The following is a 23,202-nucleotide window of genomic DNA, read 5'->3' as shown; positions in this document are numbered from 1 at the left end:
TCAGGACACACCAGCTCGTGCTCCAGCTCCCATCCCCACCCCCACCCCCTGTAACCAAGCAGACCTCTTCCCCAGGCCGGTGTAGCTTGCCCGATGCCTCGATGGTGTATCTAACCAGACTTCATGCTCCCTGTGGCCTCCATGTGTTCCTTCTTCCCTGTGGATACCTAGCTGGGCTCTTAGGGGCTAGTTTTTCACCCTCTGTGTTGAACTAGTTCCTGACTCCCTTCCAGCTTCTTCTATAGTTTATCTGCAAAGGCAGTCTCATTTATTATGCAGAAGTATTTAAATTGGTATGCAAATGAAGGCAAAAGGACCGGAGACCTACAGCTGGCTGTGCCCCCCAGTGCCCCTGGCAGAAGTCAAATGTTTATCATCAGGAAACACCTGACAAGAGTTTCTACCTCATTAGCAGAATCCCTATCGTTGGGCCCCAAACCCTGGCCTTTGGGAGGAAGTGGGGCCTCCAGGCTGAGCGGCCCCTGGTCTCCCTCTCCAGCCCAAGCAGATGTTCAGGGTTGCTGCAAACACTGGCGCGAGGAGCTGGCTGCAAAGGCGGGAGGGGCCCTTGCATCTGGGCTGTTCTGAACAGATGGGGCAGGCTGCCCCACTGCAAGGCAGGTTTGCACCTTCCCGGGGCAGCCTCTCCAGCACTTGAGGGCTCAATTATGAGAAGCCTGCAGACGCTGCTCTGATTTTGCAAGCTTCCCTCCCTCCCGGGAGGGGTTTCTGGGCACTGCCGCAGGCGGCGCTCCCAAATCTGAGCTCCTTACCTCTGGAAATAGCTCTTAATCCAGCCCTCAGTCTTCATTCTCACTGCACCTCATCACCCTGTCCCCTGGGGTCTGTGCAAGTAAGATGCACCCGGGTTCTGCTGGGAGCCTTGACTCCCCACCCCCCCCGGTCCCTTATGCGACACCAGCACCTTGGCATGTGCACCTCCCGCCTGCTGCTCCCACACCAAGATCCCTCGTGGACTTTAGACCCTAAAGCAGCGATTTACATTCCTCACTGCCTGTTACATCATCCAGGGGGCTTTTAAAATAGGCAGATGCTAGGAACCCATCCCCAGAGATTCTAATCCAATGGGCTCACGCTGTCCAAAGTCCTGTGTCCAAGGACATTGTGGAAACGCCGTGCTTAGCCTCATATGCGAGGCCCCTGGGTGACCAGACCCCCTTCCCACCTGCCTCCGGCTTCTCACCCCAGACCTTTGCTTCTCTGTACAGGCTCCCTGTTCCCTGGAATTCTTGATAATCAGGGCACGCCTACTCAGTCTTAAGCTTCCCTAAATTGTCACCGCCTCGCCTGTGGAAGACTTTTCCAGATCCTTATGTGGAATCAGGCCCCTTCTCTTCTCTGTACTCACATCACTGCTTCACCCAGATTTGCAAGTGGGATTGTTGTTTGCTGGCTTCTCTGTCCAAGCCTGAAATTCTCAGAAGATAGTGTTTTGATCTGCTTTGCGTATGTCTCTTGCGTGTAATAGGGAAGACCCCGGGATAGAGCACACACGGTGTTCACACCCACGCTCCCAAACACTGGGGGCCCTTTGTCATTGCTGTTCTGGCCGTTTGTTCTGGGTAACACTGCTGTCTCCTTGAGATGCGCCGTGTACTGTGCTGCAGGCGCCGCTGTGTTAACTGGTGTAATTCTCACCATAGCCTGTGAGAGTGATCATTCTCCCCATTTTGCAGGGGAGGAAGCTGAGGCAAGGAGCAAAGGAAGGTACCTCGACACATAGCAGAGCAGAGTGAATGTCTGCTGGGTGAAGAAATGCATGGCTCTCTGTGCTCTTGGTACAAACCAGTCTTTGTGACCGGACTGGTTGATACAACCACATTTCCTTCCGTAAGCGCTTTGCACAGACCGAGCCTTGATCAATGATAAACATTTTGTAGGAAATAGTTGAAACCCTCATGACTTATTCCCAATGTACTTCCCTTAACAAGGTAGGTCAGCGGGGTAGTGGGCACCGAAGACATCTGGGGCCAAAGAACAAGAGAGAAATTAGCTTTTAATAAACACCCACTACGGCCCGAACAGCCCCGAGGAACTTCCTGTTTGATCTCAGTTGATCCCTTTAGCAATGACACAGTGAGAACGATGGTATTTACAGATGATGCAATCAGAACTCAGCGCAGGTGGGTAACTCAGCTAAGGGAAAAGGTTGGAACCGAACCAGTCTGTCACCTCTCTCCAACAGGAGACGCCTCTGCCTAGCATGTCCTTGGAATCTAGCTTTCCTCATCTACGTTCGCTTTTACAAATAGCTTATTTTTTTGCTAAAAAAGAAATAGAAGCCACGTGGAGACAAATGGGAGAACACTAAAATTGCTGACAACCTCACCACTCAGAGATTAAAAACCCTTGGAAACAAAGATCTTGCAATAACCTGTAATGGGAAAGAATCTGAAAAATAATAACTATGTATGTATAACTGAACCGCTTTGCTGTACACCAGAAACCAACAAAACCTTGTAAATCAACTAGACTTCAATAAAATAAAACTCTACAAAAAAGTACATTTTTAAAAGATGTATCAAAATTTAAAGCAATAATACAATTTAGCAGAATATTAAAGAAACCACTGGGAACATTCTGAATTTTCTTTTAGCTTTTTACTCTGCATGCATCTATCAACCAATCAATTAATGTTTTATATACCTTTGTTTGTAGTGTGCAGACCAATTTGCGTTTTGCCCTTTGGTTTTTAAACCAAACACGCCTGAAGTTGTTCAGCCACTTTTTAGAAAGAAAATAATAGAATTAAGTGGTAAGAAGGAAAAGAGAGGTGACTGCTGGGAAGTGGCTGGGGGGCCGGTTTAAGCACAGAGAAGGGAGGGGCCCGTCTGATGATGCACATGGACCACGCAGGCAAGGAGGCAGCCCACTCCCCCCACACCTGCCCGAATCAGTCACCCCTACGCTTGTCCTTCCTGGTTCTGTTGCAGGCAGCAACCTGAATGATGGCCTGTGGCACTCAGTTAGCATCATTGCCAGGAGGAACCGCATCACTCTCACTCTGGATAACGATGCCACCTCACCGGCTCAGGACACCACCCGGATGCAGATTTATTCTGGAAACCACTACTACTTTGGAGGTAAACTTCTCCAGCTTTTGAGGTTGACAATAAGGGAGGGAGGGAGGGAGGATGCGTGGACAATGATTTCACTGGGACGATTCTTTCTTTATCAAATAGACTCTCCTCCCAGCGCACACACACCACACACACCACACACACTGCACACACACACACACAGACCTACCCTCACAGCCCCAAAATAATGAGAAGCAAACTTTCTCACAGCTGCACAAATATAAATTATCTAGGTCAGTGCTGAGGGAAAAAAATAACTCTAGCTATAAGAGCCGGTGTTACATAACACGCCCAAAGGAGATTTCTGTAGCCGTGCCAAACTCTGCGATCACATTCCAAAGAGGAAACTCAGCTGAAAACTTGGAGAATGGGTGCCAACAGTCAGCAGTACCTGCGAGAGAAAAAAAAAAAAAAATCCTGGTAGGAAGACCCAACCAGCATCCTCCACTTTCTCGGTCGTAGCTCTGCAGGTTTGCTTTCTTAATCCCCTGTGCTTGCGTTCCCCACGTCCCTGGAGGCCGTGCCCATGCAGTGGGGCAGCTAAGACTGGGGAGGACCCAGAAGGCCCATGAACTTGTCAGTCCACAGAGAGCAGGCAGTACAGATCCTACCCCTACAAAGACCCAAGGGCAAGCTGGTACGGATGGAAATATAGGATTAGGGCGTTTGCTTCATTTTTTACAATTGTGTGTCTATTTTTATTTAGTTTTTTAAAGGCTGTTTTTCACTAAAAATATTAATATCTGATGACTTAGTTGTTTGCATTATAGAAGCAATCTCTAAAGGGTAATTACTCTCAGTAGCTGTCTGACCTTGAACAAGACACTCAAGGTCCCTGAAGGTCCTTATCAGGGATGTGGGGAAACAAAGCAAAGTTGCTGGGAGAGGTCAGTGTGATCAGGGTTTCAATGTATAGTGTGGTGCTTTCTATCTGAGAATGCACAGACTGGCTTCAACTGTTGTAAATATGGAGCATCAGCTGGGCCCGTTCCACCGTGGCCCATCCTTTTTCCATTAGGAAACAGAAGAGAGGTGTCCTGTAAAATTACAAAGTGCAGTCTCTTAAATAGAATTTGCAAATCACTTCTCTCCTACCCACACCATGCAGTTAAGCTTTGAAATACAAAAGGGACTTTGCACCAATGCGGGAGGAAAGCCACGTGGAGCTATACCTTTGTGGTTTGATTTTATGGCCTCAGGATGAGCCTCTGTCCTTCACTTCAAATCTTCTCAGTGGGTGCCTGGATATCCAGTTCCTTGCCAAAGGGAACACTTCCATTCTCTGTAAATGTTTTCTGTGTCTTACATCATTTAAGTCACACAGTAACTTTACGAGGTGGGGGCCATCGGTCCTATCTTACAGATAGTAAGACTGGTGTTTGCAGAGATGAAATAATTGGTGTGAGTAGTAGAACCAGGATTCGCCCCCCAAATCTGTGTCCTCCATGTTGGCAAAAGGGATATAACCACTGTAGAAGAAAGGTCCTGGAGACCCCAAAATATAGAGCTCGCAGACTGCTTAATTTAGCATCACACGCAATGTTTCATCCGCAGAGAGAGAGAAGCAATCTTCTGTTTATTTCTGGGGAAAATGACGTTGAATTAATAATGTTACTTAATCATCTGAAGTGCCTCAAAGCCAGAGTGGCTCCCCTGCCCCCGTTTGAAGAAGGGTTTTTGGAGGTGGGTTTTCAGGGGCTCCAGGCAGAGGAGGGAAGATTTATCTGTGGCTTGAAGAGTGTTTAAACCAATGCCCCACACGTAGACTGTAAACTTAAGGAAGGTGAAAAATGAGTTTGAGTAATAATAGTCAACTTACATAAATTTCCTCTCCAGCCTCAATTAGAAGATGCAGCATCTCTTCATTTTATAGTGTTACTGTGAGCTGTTAGCCAGCTGCTGGGCTCCATCCCGGCACTCACTGTCTATTAGAGATGGTGGAAATAATTTCCAGTTATTTACGGGTTATTGCCATGTTTTCAAGCTTGCATTCCCATATGCTCTGAACCTATTAAAACCACCGGGATGGAGTTTATAAAGATCACAAGCACCTAGACACGCCTTGCTCTCCACCTGCCTTAATGAGAGGTAGGTGTGCCCTGGTTGCAAGGGATGCTAAATCGGCCTAATGTGTATTTTTAAAAGAACACCCTTTAAAAGGGTATGGTGTTAACCTTTCATGTATGTGATTACAGCCCTGTAACTCTGTACATTTAAACCCTGAGTTCCTCTGTCATCTGGATTTGCTTTGCCATTGCTTCAAAATTCCAGTTATGTTCCTAGGTGTCCCTTTCTCGGGAACGAAGCCTGTTCATGCTGACAATTAACCAGACAATCACTCCGCCACCATTCTTACTCAAAGCATAATTTTCTTTGAAAGTGTAATTCAGAATCAAGTTGTGCATTCAGAAATGTGTTTCCAGGGGGAGGGGATAGCTCAAAGAGCTAGAGCGCGTGCTTAGCATGCGTGAGGTCCTAGGTTCAATCCCCGGTGCCTCCTCTAAAAATAAATAAGTAAACCTAATTACTGCCTCCCCCACCAAAAAAAAAAATCGCTTAAAAAGAATTTTAAAAAGGTATTTCCAGACAGAACGGAAATTCCCAAGTTATAACATGTTGCCTCCTTGGAACGAGTGAAATACACCACGCAGAAAATTGGCAAATTGCTTACAAATAGGGAAAAAGAAATAAGTTGGAGACAAATGGAATATTCTTGATATTTCCTTGAATACATTGTGTTTTCTGTTCTATAGAGTGATGGAGTATGCCCCACTGTGTACCGGTGTTGTCCCCTCTCTGAGAAGGCTAGGATTTACAAAATGTGTGCACTGCTGTGAATGCAAAAAACACCCAAATAATTAGACCTCAAGGTCTTCCATCAGTAGGTCGCTGAAGCAATGACTGATCATTTCAGGATTCTTCTTCGTGTTTTTCTCTGTCCCGCAGGGTGCCCTGACAATCTCACCGATTCCCAATGTTTAAACCCCATTAAGGCTTTCCAAGGCTGCATGAGGCTCATCTTTATCGATAACCAACCCAAGGACCTCATTCCAGTTCAGCAAGGTTCCCTGGGGAATTTTAGTGATTTACACATTGATCTGTGTAGCATCAAAGACAGGTAATTATTGTCTCTTCTCCTCTGTTCTCCCTGCCCCCCACCCCCATTCTCACTGTTTTCAATATGAGTTTCTTTAACCAGAATTCGAATCCACTGACATCAGCCACAGGAGACATAATTGAGTCGCCTAATGGAAAAATCTCTCTAAAAGGATTTCAGGCCCAGAGAAAAATGGTTTAAATTAGTTGAGTCTCTCTTCATGTTGACTCGCAGTAAATGGGATATGCAAATTAAATCAAAATACAAATTTGTGGAAGGATTAAACTTTTATGCGTAAACAACATTTGATTACTTTGAAGTTAAGAGGAAGGCAGCAAGGGGGGAGGAGTTAGTTCTCTCCGATTCATTCCTTACTGCAGTGAGGGGCTTCCTTAATGGATGGATGGATGGATGCCGGGCCCCCTGGGAGGGACTCCTTTAACAGAGGTTTTGGCTGAGCTCATAGCACACGGTGACCCCGGGGGGATCATCTTTGCTGTCACCACCCCTAAGTCACTGTGTCTCTGGGTAGGGGAGACCAGGCCCTGGACAGCCAGCCAACACTTTCATTCTGCATCCTACAAATCTAGCCCGAGGTCACTTTCTCTATTCGTTTCTCCTGGGCGCTGGCTCCTCTTAATATTTGCAATTTCTAGATTCAAAGCAATTTAAAGAGGATGGATTCTGAATTTTCAGCAAGGTTTATCTCGTCCCCTGTGTTTGTTCTCTAGCACCTGACTTCTTTCACTCTTCAAATTCCACTTACCTTGGTCAAAACACCATGTGTTGAGTGGGTGAAGACAACGTGTTAAGTGCTTGTCTGTGTGTTGGTGATGTCAAGTCTCTGCTCCTGTTTCGTCAGAGAACAAATTAGCCATCACCATCACATGCTGCAAATGACCCGGAAGTGCACCCCTGTTTGTGGGACCTGTGACAGCTGCAACTTAGTGTGGCCTTGGGGACGTGAAGTCAGGAAGGTTTTCAGGAAGTGATGTTGAGCTGAATCTTAAAGGACAGGCAGACTTGGCTGAGGAGTGGGGGTGTCAGTGGAGAAACAGGTGGCTGGGTGTGGATGGGATATAGCTTGCATTTCATCAACTCAAGAAACTTCCTTTTCATTTAAAAATCTCTAATATTGGGGTTCATTTTACCATGGATGGTGTAGAATAGTTTAATTGGCCGTATTTCTTTTTCTTAGGAGCCTATAAAATAATGGCATGTGTTACTATGAGCGGTGTCTTCGATTCGGTAAAATGTACCTCAGTGGGGATGGTAGGGTCATGGTGGTTGAGCGCATGATGAGAGTATGGCTAGGCAGGTGGGTTGGTACCAATTATGAGGACTTCCGTCTGCTGCAGAATTTAGCATCACGCTCTAGGAGGCATCAGGAAGGAAGGTAGTCAGGTTTGTGTAGGGAAACGAGTGCTCAGGAAAAGTGACAAGCACGGATTTGGCAAAGAAACCAGCCTGGAGGTAGAGAGGTGACTGCCCCAGTCCAGGAGGGCCATGATGAGAAGTGACAGGTGCTTCTGAGCATCCCAGGAATCACCTGTGCAGACCACCATCTCTCCTGTGTGGAATGCTGGGTACCATTTGGTGGAATATTATATCCATGTTTCTCTATTAATACCACCACACCTGGGATCTTCAGCAAATCACACAGACTTCCAGACTCTTCTGCTCCATTTCTGTTTCTGTTTGACCAGCTGGAAAAGTGGGTAATAAACTGTACGCTTCATTAGAATGTGCTAGTTTAGAGACCTCGGAATAAAAGATACTGCATGGAATGGCTGTCATCCTCTAGGCTTTATTAATGGCGTGGGGGAAGCATCTGACTTCACCAGCCTGGACGGCCTTTTGCAAAGTGTACATCAATTCAGGGAACATGTATCAATAGGGATCTCTTATGCGAACTTAATTTCTAATCGAGGAAGTGCTCATTATTTCTGATTACTTGGAAGCCACTGCCATCGACACTGCATCATTACTTTTGTGTAATTGTAGTCTGTATAATTGCATTACATACAACTGTGTTTTGGTTAATTATATAATCGGGGATTGTGTTTAGTTTAGTGGGGAAATGGGACATTTTTCTTGATTTACCAGACAGTGTCTCTAACATAAGGAAACTGGTAAAAAAAAAAAAAAAAAGCTGTGCTTAATTATTTCTTGAACTTATATGTAACATTTGGTGGAGAGGGAGGCAGGGGTTAGAAAAGCAGGTGGCTTCTGAGTTTTGTATGTTATTTTGAATGTGTTCATCAATGCGAATGTGATTTAAGGGCATGTGCAAAGTTTTGCCTTCAAGGAGCTGACCATTTGGAGCGGGGATGGGGTGCGGTGGGCCACGGTGGGGTAGGAACAGTCTGACTGTGATTTCATCTACATTTGCTCCTGTCTGGAAAGTTCAGATTCTGATCTGGCCTGACTGCCTCTCCTCCCCTAGACCGCACCCTCCTCTTGGGTTATAGAGAGCCAGGCATCATTCCCTGACCATCCCACCACGCCCTCTCCTCCCTCAGAGGGAGCGGACCTGTCTGCGCAGAGGAAACCAGTCCTTTCAGGATATTGCATTTTTTTTTTTAAACTTTTTTGGTGTGGAAGAAAGTAATTAGGTTCATTTATGTATTTATTTTTAGAGGAGGTACTGGGGATTGAACTCAGGACCTTGTGCATGCTAAGCATGCGCTCTACCGCTTGAGCTACACCCTCCCCTCCAGTCCTTTCAGTGTCCTTTCTTTGCTGGCCCCAATGGGCCTCTTCCGCTGTGGGAAGACCTCAGTGAAAACTGAGGTGGTATTCACAGAAGAGGCACACAGCTGTCAAAAATCTCGAGTTCCCTCCAGGGGCGTCCTTCAAGCAGGTTCCCTTTGAGATGACACAAGTTCACTCATCAACCTGGAGACAAGTCTTGTGTCACAGTTGGGAGGGTTCCTTCTCAGGGACTAAAGGATTTAAACTAACAGTATGCATCTCAAGGATGAGCAAATTGCTGAATCTTCTGGCCTCAGGAAGGAAAGGAGGTGGAATAGCTGGGCTGGTCCACAGCTCTGGCAGCAGAGACAGTTCTGGCTTTAGGAGGCTTTGTCAAGGGACCTGCCCAGTGACTGACGATCCAAGGACAGGCTGGGAGAAGGAGGTAGTGCGCTCTTGTGGGAGTCACAGCTGGGACCCAACAGACCCCAGGCACTTTCAGTAGTCTTTCGAAACCTCTAGTATATGATGTGCAGCCGTGATCCCTCCTTTGCCGGCTCATCTCCAGTCCCTTGTTCTCAAGCCCAAAGCACTGTTCTTCATGAGCTGCAACCCCTTGGGCTTGAAATATGGGAGACATGATGTTCTAAACTACCATGGAGCAAAATCACACCTAGGTTATTCAACCTCAGAGACAGACATTGAGTGAATGACCAAGGCAGTCTTACGCACATACTTGAGTAGAAGAAGATGTGGAGAGAGAGGGCTGTCGAAGGCATGGGAGAATGAGATGATTCATAGCCCTGTTTTTGGAAGAGGGGATAAACTAAGACCAAGGGATTATGTCCACTTTTCCATGGTCACAGGGTTGAAATTGCTGTCCAGGGTTAGACACTGCCAGGGTTCTCTCCCTTGTGTTGCAGGAAATGGGGGGAGCGAGAGATGGTCACATCCCAGGTCTTGGGTGAGGTCCTGGGACAGGCCTCCAAGTGAGGGTCCTTGGGTTCTCACAGAAAAGAGTTCCAAGAACAAGCCATGGTAGTGTACAAATAGGTTTATTTAGAGAGATACACACTCCACAGGCAGAATGCATCCATCTCAGAAGACAAGAGCAGCCCCAGGGGTGTGGGGGTGGTTGGGGTTTATGGGCGGGGCAATTTCATATGGTAACAAGTGAGAGGATTATTCCAACCATTTGGGGGAAGGGGTTGGGATTTCCAGGAACTGGGCCACGATCCACTTTTTGGCCTTTTATGGTCAGCCTCAGAACTGTCATGGTGCCTGTGGGTGTGTCATTTAGCAGCTGATATATATTACAGGGAGCGTGTAATTAGTCTTAAGGTCCACTGGAAGTCAAACCCTGCACCATCTTGGGCCTAGTTGGTTTTATCCGGTTTTTGTCCTAGCCTTGAGGGCTGTATCATTCTGTTAGCAGTGTGCCAGGCCCCCTTCCCTCCTGTCTCCCTTCCACTATCTACTCGAAAGGATCTGAGCTGGATATGTCAGTCATTGTGTATCTGTGGCTCTAAATGTGTAACCACATCTTCTGCCCAACAATAAAGGAGTGTCTCAGGATGTGTCATATATTAAATTCTTTGTAAACCTTAAGTGCCTAATGAGATTCCATTTAAAGGGGAGGCATTCAAAATGGTACGTGATGTCAGGCTAGGTCTGAGTGAAGTAAGGATGTCCTGGTCCTTGTGGTCCAGGTCAAGAAGTGTCTCATCCAAGGACTTTTGCTGAAGAATCTCACCTGTAGGTTTTGGGAGCCATATGCAGTCTTGCAGGGATCCAAGTCCAGGGCAGAAGAAAGACATCATCAAATGCTGTCTAAGAGTTCAAGTAGGAGACAGGATCCAAGGTGTGAAGCCAAATTTAGAGGAGCAAACAGCGATGCTGATGGGTCACTTAAGGGGAGGTAGAAGTCACCACTGGAGAAATTCAGGGAGCCCAGTGCAGGTGGCAGCGGGTTTGAGAGATGTTAGAACATGATTCATTCCCAATCTTCTGTTTATCAGCTTGAGTATTATTTAACCTTTCTGTCTGTGTTTTCTCTTTTGCAAAACCATGATAATAAAACCTATCTTTTCATTGAGAGTTGAATGACAGACTGTAAGGAGTCAGGTGCTCAGCTGCATGCCCAGTAAACAGTAGATGCTCAGTAAGTGTTTGCCATGTGCGTTTCTAGAGCCAAAGGTTTGCGACTCTCTAGGTTCCTTGGGGAGGGGAGGGTCCCAGATTTCCCTCTGATGATTCCCCAGCCGCTGCTACGACCCAGTGACCCCTGCTAGTTTCTGGTGTGGATCCCCATAAATGTCCCTCACTTGTACCCTCAAATCAGTCTGCTCGATGACTTTCCTTGGGCTTTGATTCCCTCTGGGGCACCAACCACCACCTATTACGAACATGCTTACCAGTTTGGGTGCCAAGGTTGTGGTCTTTGGATTCTCCTAAAGCACTGATTCTCTAGGCCTGGATGTGGTAAAGGAACCATGTGATGTTCCTGGGGCACAGAATTTAAGGTGGTCCTTACTTCCAGGTTCATTCATGTGCAGACCTTGAATTTACATGAATCTAGGAATGAATGTCCCTTTACATTTTGCAGGCAAACCCCAGTATGTTTGCCTCAAAAATCACCAGGAAGGCTGGTCAAAACCCAAATCAGCTAGAATTTTTGATTTTACCGTGGTGGGCCGGATCATTTGCATCTCTCACAAATTCCAGGGTGCTGCTGGGTGCTGCTGGGACCGGACTTTGAGAACCACTGCCCTAAAACTTCTAGCCCTGGAGGCAGTGGGATTGAAGGGTTCTGGACCAAAGTGGCACAGGTGTCGGGGAGGAATGGCCCCCAGGCAGCTGTCCTCCTGATCAGGATTCTCAGAGGGTCTCTAAAAAGTTCCAGCAACTCTGTCTCAGTGTCTCTCTCCAAAAGGCTGTTGAAGTCAGCCCAAGGGGATACTGTTGGGGGCAGCTGAATTCCACCTCCCTCCAGTTTCCTTGGTCTTTCTCACTTACCTCTTCTCTTTCTTCCCTGTACAAACGATGCCTCTGTGAATAGAAACGAAAACAGTCAGAAGCGCTCAGAGGTGCCTGAGCGAAGGGCTATGTTGGTTGGAAGGGAGTGTGGGTCTTAGAGTCGCTGGGGCTGCCAAAAAAACTAACTTTTCTTTTTTTTTGGTCACTTTGAGGACGGTCATTTTACCTGCTGGTCCTTCAGAAAGTCAGAGCTTAGTTTGCCCTTCTAGGTAAGGTTCGCACCTTGTGGGTGGTGTTGGTACCATTATCGTTAGAGTGACTCCACTCGCCAAAAAATGTGGCCACAAACCTTCACAAAGATTGAGAGAGATGGATTTCCCTTGGCCTCCTGGGGCCTGGCAAAGCTTTGCCTGGTTGCGTGTCCCGCTTCCTGCATCCCTTCCTCATAGAGGGAGGGCAGCGGGGAAGGTCCTTGGAGCTCTTTTAGCTCCGAGAGCTTTGTGCAGTGTGCGCAGCAAAAACAGGTACAGAAGTGGGCCTTCTCCCCCTGGGGTCTTTGTTGTTGCATCCTATTAACACTTCCTAAATTAAGCAGATTTGCTTGTTCCAATGAGTGAATCACATGTGGGAAACTGCTCTACATTTCTTGGGGCAAAAATCAGTTATGAAATACAGCTTCTCACTCCATAAGTGACTTCCCTTTTCCCCCAACACACATTCTTTTAAGAAAAGTATCTGCTAAACTCTCTGGTCAAGTTCCTTACCTTCTTGCTGCAGAGTTGGGAGTGTTGTAAACACGGAGCGTGGGGAGGCATAATGTGGGAGGACCTCCCACCAACAGACTTGGGCTAAAAACCCACCCTGTTGTGTGGGAGTTTGTTCAAAACAGTAGGCGATATAAAAAGATGGCATTGCAGGGTAATGCCTATGTTTTAGTTTCTCTCTAAAAATGAAAGCTTTTCCAGTGGGTGTCAGAAAAGCCACGGGAAGGGCACAGCCCACACAATCTGAGTTTCCAACTCTGAAGTGCGAAATGTTACAATATGGCATTCTCCCTTCACTCGTGGGAGGGGCCGGAATCGGAACAAGAGCACTTCTGCTGTTTTTATTTACCATTTCTGGTCTCTTTCATAGCAGAAAGGGAAAGTTCTGTTTTATATAACAGTTACTGTGCAAACATTCTATAAATATGATTGAATTTCATTATCTTCGGAGTTCTGCAGGATCTCCTCCAAAGTTCTTGTCCAAGAGTGGATGCTAGACCCACAATGAGAGCATCACCTGGCAACGTGTTACGACTGTGTATTCCCAGGTCCCAGCTTGTGCTTTCTGGGCCAGTGCAATCTGAGTTTTCACGAGTCCTCCCGGTGATTCTGAGGCACAGTCAGATTTGAGAGTCTTTAAGAAATAGACCTCCAGTGCTTGTGGAGATCCAGTAAGCTGCCCAAGATCATATTCTTAAGTAGTTGGTGGAGCCAGGAATCAAATCGAGAAATGCTGAATCCTCAGTCTATTACCAAGTCCAAATTCATTTTACTCACCTCATGATAGGCCAATAAATTGGGAGACCAGGTGTTGGGGCAAGGAACAACAACTTTATTTCAAAAGCAAGCAGATGGAGAAGATGGGGGACTCATGTCCTGGAGAACCACCTTCCCCAAGACAAATTCAGGCTCCTTTTACACTAAAAAGGGGAGGGGGTGTGGTTGGTTGTTGTAAACTTCTTGATGTCTGAATCCTTTGTTCTTGGCAGCTGTCCACATGTGTCACATTATGATGTCCCTGTAAACCTCCAACAAAACAAACGTTACTCTCTGTTCTGCAACTTTTTATCTGTATGTGAATGCAAAAGTGTTACACCCTTAAAAGTCAGAGCCTTGAAAATGGGCTGTCCTGTCTATTTCAGGCTCTAGGCAACATTGTTTGACAAAAGGTGTAGAACCAGCAAGACTGAGCACAGGAGACAGAGCACAGGGTTAGAGCTACAGGAACAGATCCAATATGGAGTCAGATTGGTTCTTCCCTAGCACAAATCCAGATAGATAGGAAGGGTCTAGTGCCTACAGGCCAGAGAAAGAGAAAAGATGGGCTTTGGGAACCAGAGCTGGTCAGTCAAGGGAGTGTCGCTGAGGAAATGAGATTTCAAGAGGGACTGGAAGTGTGGGCTGGGTTTAGGGCAGTGGAGCAGGGGTGTTCCAGGCAGAAGGGTGCACTTAAGGCTGGGACTGTGAGTGAATGAGGTGCTGGACGTCTGTCCCCCTGGATGGGAAAGGCTACTTTGGCACTGGTGCGTGCAAGAGAACTTAAAGTCAAAGCCATCAGGGACATGGCAGCACACATAACAGTTGAAAATCTGAGTAGCAGATCACATTAACAGTTAATTCTTAAATAATGCCTACTGTATGCCAGGACACCTTGTAAATGTGTGTGTGCATGTGTGTGTATGTGTTTGTGTGTGTGTGTGTGGTGTATGTATGACAGTCACACTGTGAAGTCGGTAAGATTATTAACTCCATTCTACAGAATGAGATTGAGGCACAGTGGCACTCAGTAACTTGTCCAAAGTCACACAGCAAATATGTGGCAGAGCCTGGCTACCAACCAAGGAGTCTGGTTGAAGAGATGAGGCCTGTCCTCGCCTTGTGCCACGCGTACCTTCGTAGCGAGGCGGCATCTACATTCTTCAGCAAGCTTGCAAAGTTGAAAACGATGTGTTTTCGTCTCTTGTTTACATCACAAGGCAGGTTACATTAGCCCAGGAAGAGGAGGGAGATTGGGTGCGATGGGTGGACCACCGCGAGGGCCTGGTTTATCAGCCACACAGCTCCTTGCCACAGGCTTGAGACAAACACGCTGGGAAAGAGGGCTCCACCCTTCTCTTCTTTCTTTCTTTGGGCTGTTGGAGGAATAGAGGGGCTGACACGGAGGGACTGTTTTGAGGAGTTAGATTTTGAGATTTTGAGATTTTGGTAAGGCCCCTGCACCCAGAGCCACACAGGAAAAGTACCGATTTGTCTGCTTCGTAAACTGGGCTTCTCCCCACCTCCCACCTCCCACCTCACCCCTCTCTGAATGTCAGTGGGGAGGAGGGGCTTTGGAGGAATACGAAGCTTGGATTCGATTTGAATAGGTGACCCTGAAGGAGTGCACCTGTGTTCTGTTACTGAACTCCTGTCTCTCATCACTTGTTCTCACAAGAAAAGAGGATCCTTGTCTTGATGAAACGGAATGTCCCCACCTGTGCCTGAGGAAAGAGGCTGGGGTGCCTTTGATGCGTGGACAACCGTGCTGACAAAGAACAGGGCAGTGCTTCATGCTGTCCCGTCAGAAGATGGTCAGAATCTTTCCCTGCCAACGGGTGATCTGAAATATCAAGGCTGAAATGCAAAACCAGAGCGAGGACCTGGGAGGATTCCCATGGGTGCTTTGGAAGATGCGGGCTTCATCCTGCGAGTCTATCTCTGAGGCTGAGGGGAGACGTGTGCTCAGAGAGCAGTAAGACAGTGTCTCTCAGAACCAGTCGGTGTTGGGAGCATCACTCCCAAGAAACACTGCCCACAAATTTCAGATTCAGATGATGCGAAAGCTAAGGAGGACATCCGGTCTGGATCGGAATGTGAAAAAAAAAGGTGATTTTTAGGTTCTCCAATTACTTCTGTGAGGCGGTGCTGAAATCACTTCTAAATTAATACAAAGAAGAAAGAGATTCTTCCTTACTGCTCCCTTCCCACAATCATGACCTTAATAAGCTTCATCCAACACCCAGATAAAGACCTTCTTCCATCCATTTTCCCCATTCTCCAAAGTGCGCCCTTCCACACGGCTAATGTCACATCCAGGCCTTCCTCATCCACACTGATGTCCACTCACTGGGCTCCTGGGGAGAAGCCTTTAACACTGTTTTTCTCTAGTCCCAAAGCATCCATCGGTGGCTCATTGTAAGTACCATTTATAGACACAGTTGGAAGTGGAAAAGGAGCTTCGCATGTTTTCAGTTGGGGAAAAAAGCAGGTCTGACCTGTGATGGAATGTCCTCACCCATGTCTGCAGTGAAACCTAAATTTAAAATTAGCCCTATGTTATTTTTATCTTGAATTAAGATAGCTCGTAGGAAGTTCATAGAGCAAGAATCTGGCCTCCTGGGTTTCCCCGGGACACAGACTTCTGAGTGCTGAACTAGAGCCTCCTGCTACTCTTCCAACGCACGGGCAGAGTGATAATACACCATTCACTGTACCTCTCCCAGTGCCCCAAGGGAACGTTGCCCTCTCTGCTTGGCAGGTGAGGAAACCGACTTGAACATATATTTAATAATTTACCTTCAAACAAAATCAGATTCAGGATTTCAAGGTGGTGAACCCCCTTCTGTTTACATTTTAGCCACCTTTTTTCCCTATACACATTTTTTTTTAAATTGAAGTACAGTCAGTTACAATGTGTCAATTTCTGGTGCACAGCACAATGTCCCAGTCATGCATACACATACATGTATTTGTTTTCACATTCTTTTTCATTATTGGTTAGTACATATTATTAATTACAGTTCCCTGGGCTATACAGTATACACTTGTTTTTTTTTAATCTATTTTATGTATTGTAGTTAATATTTGCAAATCTCGAACTCCCAATTTATCACTTCCCACCTCTTTTCCCCTGGTAACCTTGAGTTTGTTTTCTATGTCTGTGAGTCTCTTTCTGTTTTGTAGTTTAGTTCATAGCGTCTTTTTCTTTTTTTTTTTTTTTAAGATTCCATATATGAGTGATATCATATGGTATTTTTATTCCTCTTTCTGTTAGCCTCATTTTGGTCTTAACCACCTCATTTCTTTGTTCCCTCAGTTGTCAGATGGGGACAGTGTGTCCATTCCATCACTGTAGGTTGTTATACAAGAGTGAGGTGATGTTTTTCCTGCCTCTCTCTTGAAGTTAGGCAAGGATTGACCAAGAGCAAGAAGATGAAAGTTCTTAAATTTAAAAGAGAGACAGGAATGAATGGGGCTTTGTGTATCATGGGAAGGCAGACTTGCAGAAAGCCTGTATCTAGGCAGAAAAGGATGACACCTTTCTGAATAATTTACCTACATACACAACCTATATTTTTGTTGGGCAAGTGATTAATGTTTTCACTTGGTTCAAGTTACAGATTTGAAATCTTCCCTGTAGGTTTTGCTTCATCTTAAAAAGATTGCTTCAACAAGATTTACCGGGCCAGCTGCAGGGCCTGCCTCTCTCAACACTGGGATAGTCTGTGGACCAAACGAAAGAGGTCTCAACACTTGGAAAATACCAAAGGAAACAAACAGACCCAAAGTTAATAGTTACACAAGAGAACTTTAATGCGTCAAACCTTATAGGCTGAGCTCTTGAGATGCCTCAAGAATACCATTAATTTTATTATGACAAGATGTTACCCACACCTTATACCTGCTCACTACATGCTGAAAAACATAGTTTTCATCGTCATATTTAGGCAGGGAGCTATCCCAAACCTCTGGCTGGCGATTCTGATCTCAGCATCCGGCCTGTGTGTGTTGTCTGCCTAAATCGCTGTTTGCTGGGAAGGGATTCGGAGGTTGAGAAGTGCAAAATTCTGGTGTCTTTAATGGGAAGGGACTTTCTAACTGGGGTTTTAGTTTATGTATTAAAATTGTGTTTATTTATTTATTCATTTACTTATTTTTAATTGAAGTACAGTCAGTTACAGTTTGTCAATTTCTGGTGCACAGCACAGTGTCCCAGTCATACCTGTGCATACATATATTTGTTTTCATATTTTTTCATTAGAGGTTATTACAAGATATTGAACATAGTTCCCTGTGCTCTAGAGTAGAAACTTTTTTAAAATCTATATTTATATATAGTGGCTAATATCTGTAAATCTCAAACTCCCAGATTTATCCCTTCCCACCCCTTTTCCCCAGTAACCATAAGATTGCCTAATTGGGGTTTTAGCTGAACACAAATTCCCTACATTTTATCAAAACATGTGGATATGCTAGGAGTTCCTCTGTCTGCTGTTAATAACATCCCTTGACTGCCCCCACCCCGCACACAGACCTGACTGCCCCGGCTAAAGGCTGACCTGCTAACTCATCCCTAGTATCGTACCAAGTACACCGACACTTAGCACAATCAGGAAAAAAGGCCACGTCTGCCCCCCTAGATAAACACCGGTGTAAAGGAGGGGATGAGATTTCAGCAGGCAATTCTGGAAAGCCTGAGAATCTGAAAGTGAAAGGGGGAATGTGCATTTCAAAGGCCATTCCAGTTACCTCGCTTACTCACATTAATGTGCAGCTCTGGAGTTTACGTGCCGAGTCGCACACACTGGCGGGGGCGGAGAACATGGGGTCAGCAGGGACCTGGGCAAATAGTGAGGAGAGTAATACAAATTACTGTTGTTTTCCGTGATATGAAATAATCCTTCAATGTCCCAGACGTCTGAGAGGTAGAGGCAAGCCAAGCACTGATGAAAAGCAAGGCAAATCCTCGTAGTTCTAGAAGCTGGTTATCCCACGGTGGACATCCGTCTAGTCCATGCACTGTCCAGTCGGATGGGGACCCATACAAAGGGGCCCCCCTAAATGACTGCATTACAATTTCTGTTTACGACTGCTTCATTCTCCACATCACGGTGAAATCGTAACACAACTTCTCTTGGTAGAATTCTCTAAAGTGTAGAGCCACATTTTAGATAGGGGGATTAAATTGCTGATCCCTTAGTACAATTTGCCACAGAACTCTCTCCCACTTCCCAACACACATGTATTGTTCCAGCTCTAGTTACTGAGAAATTCAGATTCTGTGCATGCATTTCGCGTGCCCTCCAGTGTATGATGGGACTGGAGGCACTAAACACAAGGGTCCAAATCTCCCAGCCTGTCTTTTGAGATGTCCCATTGTTACCAAAACGCACGACCAGCTGCTCAACATTCAAAAGCCAATAGAGGCAAGTGTTGGCGAAAGGAGAGGTTGCTTTATTCCAAAGGCCAGCAACTGCGGTGGGTGGGGGGAGGGTAGACTCCTGTTCAAAGGCCAGCTGCCCCCGTACGCCCCCATTGATAATCATTGAGCAAGAGCTTTTAAAGGGGAGCCTCGGGGGGCACAGGCGGAGGGAGGGGGCTCATGCAGAACAGCACAGTCATCCTGAAGTTAGCAGGGGTCCAATCAGTGTCATCTTGATTATTTCAAGTACACTTCATCTTCAATTCCAGGGTCGGTTTGTTCCCATTTCCTGGAGGCCAGTTCTGGGAACTGTGGCAGCTTCTGTCACAGCTACAGTCTGGTCACCACGTGGCTAACTTCCTCCACCTGGTGGGGGTCTCAGTCTCTACAGGACAGCTCAAAGGACATGGCTCAGGATACGATCTGGAGCCCCTGGGAGGAGCTAAACGTCCTTGACTTACTTAATGATTAAACTACATTATTTTGTTTTGCATGACTGTTTCCCTTTCTTTCTGTATTTTCTTATTTTTCTGGACTAAATTTTTCCTACAGACAAGAGGCAGGCAGAGGACACGGGAGGCGTGGGTCTGTCCTGGGAAGGTCTGTCCGGCCCCGTTTCACCATGACCTCACCTCTCCCTTCCTATGCGTCTTTATTGGCTATGACATTAATTCATCCTTCCCACTGTATGCATTTGCTGAGCATCTGCTATGCTCCAGAGTATACACATACGTGACCTCTGCCTCCACGGAAGAAGGTCACGGACAAGAGAGCTCCACACGAAGGCACGGGGGTTTACATGGGGGACCATGGCACCGAGGAGCATGACATTACATGCGAGATGCCTTTTGACAGACAAGCAGAAAGGAAACCAGCAGTGGGAAGGGGGCATTCCCAGAGTGGACCTCGGCAGCCAGGCTCGCTCCAGCCTCTAGGTGCTTTTCTGCTGTTTTTCTTGTCTGGTGTGCAGCTCCCTTCTCAGCGCTTTGTGTTAAAATTCTGCCCGTCTTCAAAAGGCTAGTTCACATCTTACCTCCTCTTTGAAGTCTCCCTGGCGGCTCCTGAGTTCACAACGACCCTCCCTTATGTTCAGGTCCCCAGCATTTTTCCTATTTTATTGAGCCCCCGTGCATGACTGTTCCCTGCTAGATGTCTGTATTCTGCCTTCTCAGAGGCCGTTCTTGAAGGTTACTGATACAGTCAGTCGAGGGTTCATGGCTGTGTTACTGAAGGCAAGTTTGTGTGCTCACTGCACCATGTGCCCAAACAAATCGAAACATGGGAATTTGGAGCAGAGAAAGGTTTACTGCAGGGCCGAGCAATGAGGATGGGATGGCTCATGCCCAAGAAAACCCAGAATTCCTTGAAGGGTTTCAGCAAAGCATATTTAAAAGCCACATGAAGGGTAGGGGTTCTCAGGGACATGATCAGCTTGTGCACAATTCTCTGATGGGTTGATGGTGAGGGAACAGGGCTGTCAACACTATCAACCCCCAGGTGCCAGAAGGTCTGGGGGCCACATACATGTTCATGATCAGCTAGTTAATTTCTTCCATTTGGTGGTGGGTTTTAGCATCTGAGAAACTCAGGAAATATACATGGGATACTATTATCTGAGACCTTCAGAGAGGAGCCACAGCAGAGGATGTAAGGAAGGGATCTGCCCCAGGAAGGGGTCTGCCCCTGCTTGGTTACAGTTGCATTTATTGAATTATTTGAACCTTAACAGCATTTGCTCACAATAGCTATGTTGCCACAAAACTGGCCTCTGCACCCTGAAAGCCAGATTGAGACTTGGGGGCAGAATTTTGGGAGAATCAGAAAAGAACGGCTTTCTTGCTTGGCCAGGCAAAGGGGAGTCATAGCCAGCTCATGCCTTAGGGACTGTGAATCCCTCTTAGGGTTGGGGTCTTGAGGTTTTCTAGAAAAACTGGATGGAATAGAAAAAGCGGTGACAATTAGGGCATTTTAAAGGGTGCTTCATTCGTTTTAACCTTGAGGGATCTTCCTGGTGTCATAGAGGAACTCTGGAGAGTCTGTCCATTCTTCTGAGATTATCAGCCTGTTACCTCCTTCCTGGAGCATAGCCTGTGGGTTAAAGCTATTCTCGGTAAAGAATGTATAGGCAGGGGAGGGTGGAAGGGAAACGTCTGGGGGGTGTTTAGCACAGAAGCAGTTGGGGGGGGGGGAAGCAAGTTGCAGGATGTCTTAGTCAGAATCAGCGAACAGTTTTAGCATCAGGGAAGCCAGTTTGTCAGTTTCTTCCTCCATCAGCTACTAATGATCTGCATGTGAAGTCTGTGAAACTCAGCACGCCTCTTGGAGCCAGATATAATGCTGCCTTAAGATATGGAATGACCTTGATCATCTTTAATGTCTTTGCTCATCCCAATCTCTGGAGACTGCCATCCATGATGTAGGAGTAAGAGCCCTTCGTGGCTTTCTCATCTTAAAAATTTCCCAGCGTGGTTCACAGCAAACATCGCCCTGTTTGAAGAGCAAAGGTGCCTAATGAAGGCAGCTGGAGCCAGCTGTCCTCGCTCACGTGGTGTGACGTGCTCCTTCTGCAAGCCCTAGCGAGAACAGTATTTCTGTTTAGCAAGGCCATCATAAAATTAGACAAGCAAACCCTAGCGATGTATTTGAGCATGTCGTCTATAAATATTACAGTGGAAGGAAGCATGCCAGCACATTATTCTTGTGGCAATCTTGTGCTTTAAGGGGGGAAAAAAGTGGGGTGTCTCTACAAGAGTAGGCGAGTCTGAATAGAAGACAGCCGTGGAGAAACAAGCAAAGTGTTTTCAGTGATTGTTAAAGAATGTCACTTGTCTCTGGTAATAGGATCTGGGAGGTGCACCCTCTGGATGCCATGAGCTGAAGGCAGCTCCCGGAGGTTGAGCTGGGAAAGCTTGTGAAATTGGCATTGTTTACCTATTAGGAAGGCATGGGGTACAAAAACAAAAAACGCTTCTGAAAGGTGCCAGTGTGTCTGGGACTGTCAGCTGTTTATCTGCAAGTGAGGTTATTGAAGAAGATTCAAGGTTTCCTTTGAACCCAGAGAGCAGGACTGGAATCATGTACCATCTGTACACTGTCTTTATTTTCCCCTCTTCCTCCCTCCCTCCCTCCCTCCCTCCGTCCCTCTTTCTTTCTTTTCTTTTCTTTCTTCTTTCTTTCTTTCTTTCTTTCTTTCTTTCTTTCTTTCTTTCTTTCTTTCTTTCTTTCTTTCTTTCTTTCTTTCTTTCTCCCTTTCTCCCTTTCTCCCTTCCTTCCTTCCTTCCTTCCTTCCTTTCTTCCTTTCTTCCTTTCTTTCTTTCTTTCTTTCTTTCTTTCTTTCTTTCTTTCTTTCTTTCTTTCTTTCTTTCTTTCTTTCTTTCTTTCTTTCTTTCTTTCTTTCTCTTTCTTTCTTTCCTTCACGCCTGACAAAGACTTAAACAAACAGTGTTATTATTCATTTGGCTATGTCAAATTCTGCAGTGGCTTATTCCAACTTTTGCCAAATGTCATCTAAAGCTTCTTTGTTCAAAAAAAACAAGTATATGGAAGACTTATTTTTCATCTCCTCTGAGGTTTTTCCCTTTCCTTGTTTCTACATTCTACTCTCACTAGTCACTTGAGTTTAGCCGAATTCAACGATGGGCCAGGTGCCATGTTAATTTTTTTCCCCTCTACTAATTATCTTGTTCAAAATGGCAAGCTATACTAAAATGTTTAAAATAAACTGTCCTCATTTCCAAAAGGAAGGAATGGAGGTTTGTGGGTGTTAAATGCTTTTTCCAGGATTATATAGTTAGCCAGTATTTTCATTAGAAAATGAGCCTCCAAACATCTTGGAAATAAAAGAAATAACGTTGGCCTTGGAAAGTCAAGCTCAGTGCCTAATAGATCTTAATGGCTTACCCTGGAAATGCACACAGGATCAGTGTCAGGCTGGACTATGCCTGGATTGATGCTAATATTTCTAAAGAAAGAATGTGTCAAGTAAAAGTAGGTTGGTAGGAAACTGAATTTTAAAAAGGAGATCAAATAATTAAACTTACTGTAGCTAAAGAACTGAATTAAGACCTCTTTAATCTCGGACACTCAAAGAAAGAAGTCCATTTCTCCAGAGCAACGTCAAGTAGAAGAGAGAGGAATGGCCAGGCAGCGCCCCCTGCACTCCCACATTCCTGACCGCATCCAACTTCCCGATTAGGACTAAATGACAAAAATTCCCTCCCTCCCCACCTGGGAAGGCGGAGCTGGGACAGAGATCAGGAAAGACGTCCTCATCTTAGACTGAATGTCAACATGTCATGGCTTCTAATTTCTTTAAAGAAGAGAATCTTCTTTACTATTTTCATCTCAAATTTTGTAATACATGCTAGAGTTGTTGATAGAACTCTAAAC

At 45.9% G+C, this 23,202-nt stretch overlaps 1 protein-coding gene across 1 annotated transcript in view; it reads left to right on the top strand.

The window, feature by feature from the left end:
• Window positions 1-23,202, top strand: part of CNTNAP5 (contactin associated protein family member 5) — a 741,033-nt gene that overhangs the window by 410,899 nt on the left and 306,932 nt on the right. The window contains exons 9-10 of the mRNA XM_010979356.3: window positions 2,955-3,104; window positions 6,048-6,219. Coding sequence (XP_010977658.3) covers window positions 2,955-3,104; window positions 6,048-6,219 — 322 coding nt within the window. The remainder of the gene's footprint in view (window positions 1-2,954; window positions 3,105-6,047; window positions 6,220-23,202) is intronic.

Source organism: Camelus dromedarius, chromosome 4 (assembly GCF_036321535.1).
Source record: "Camelus dromedarius isolate mCamDro1 chromosome 4, mCamDro1.pat, whole genome shotgun sequence".
NCBI classification, from domain to species: domain Eukaryota; kingdom Metazoa; phylum Chordata; class Mammalia; order Artiodactyla; family Camelidae; genus Camelus; species Camelus dromedarius.
The sequence above is the reverse complement of the archived record's forward strand: the minus strand, read 5'-3'. Positions and strand labels throughout refer to the sequence as shown.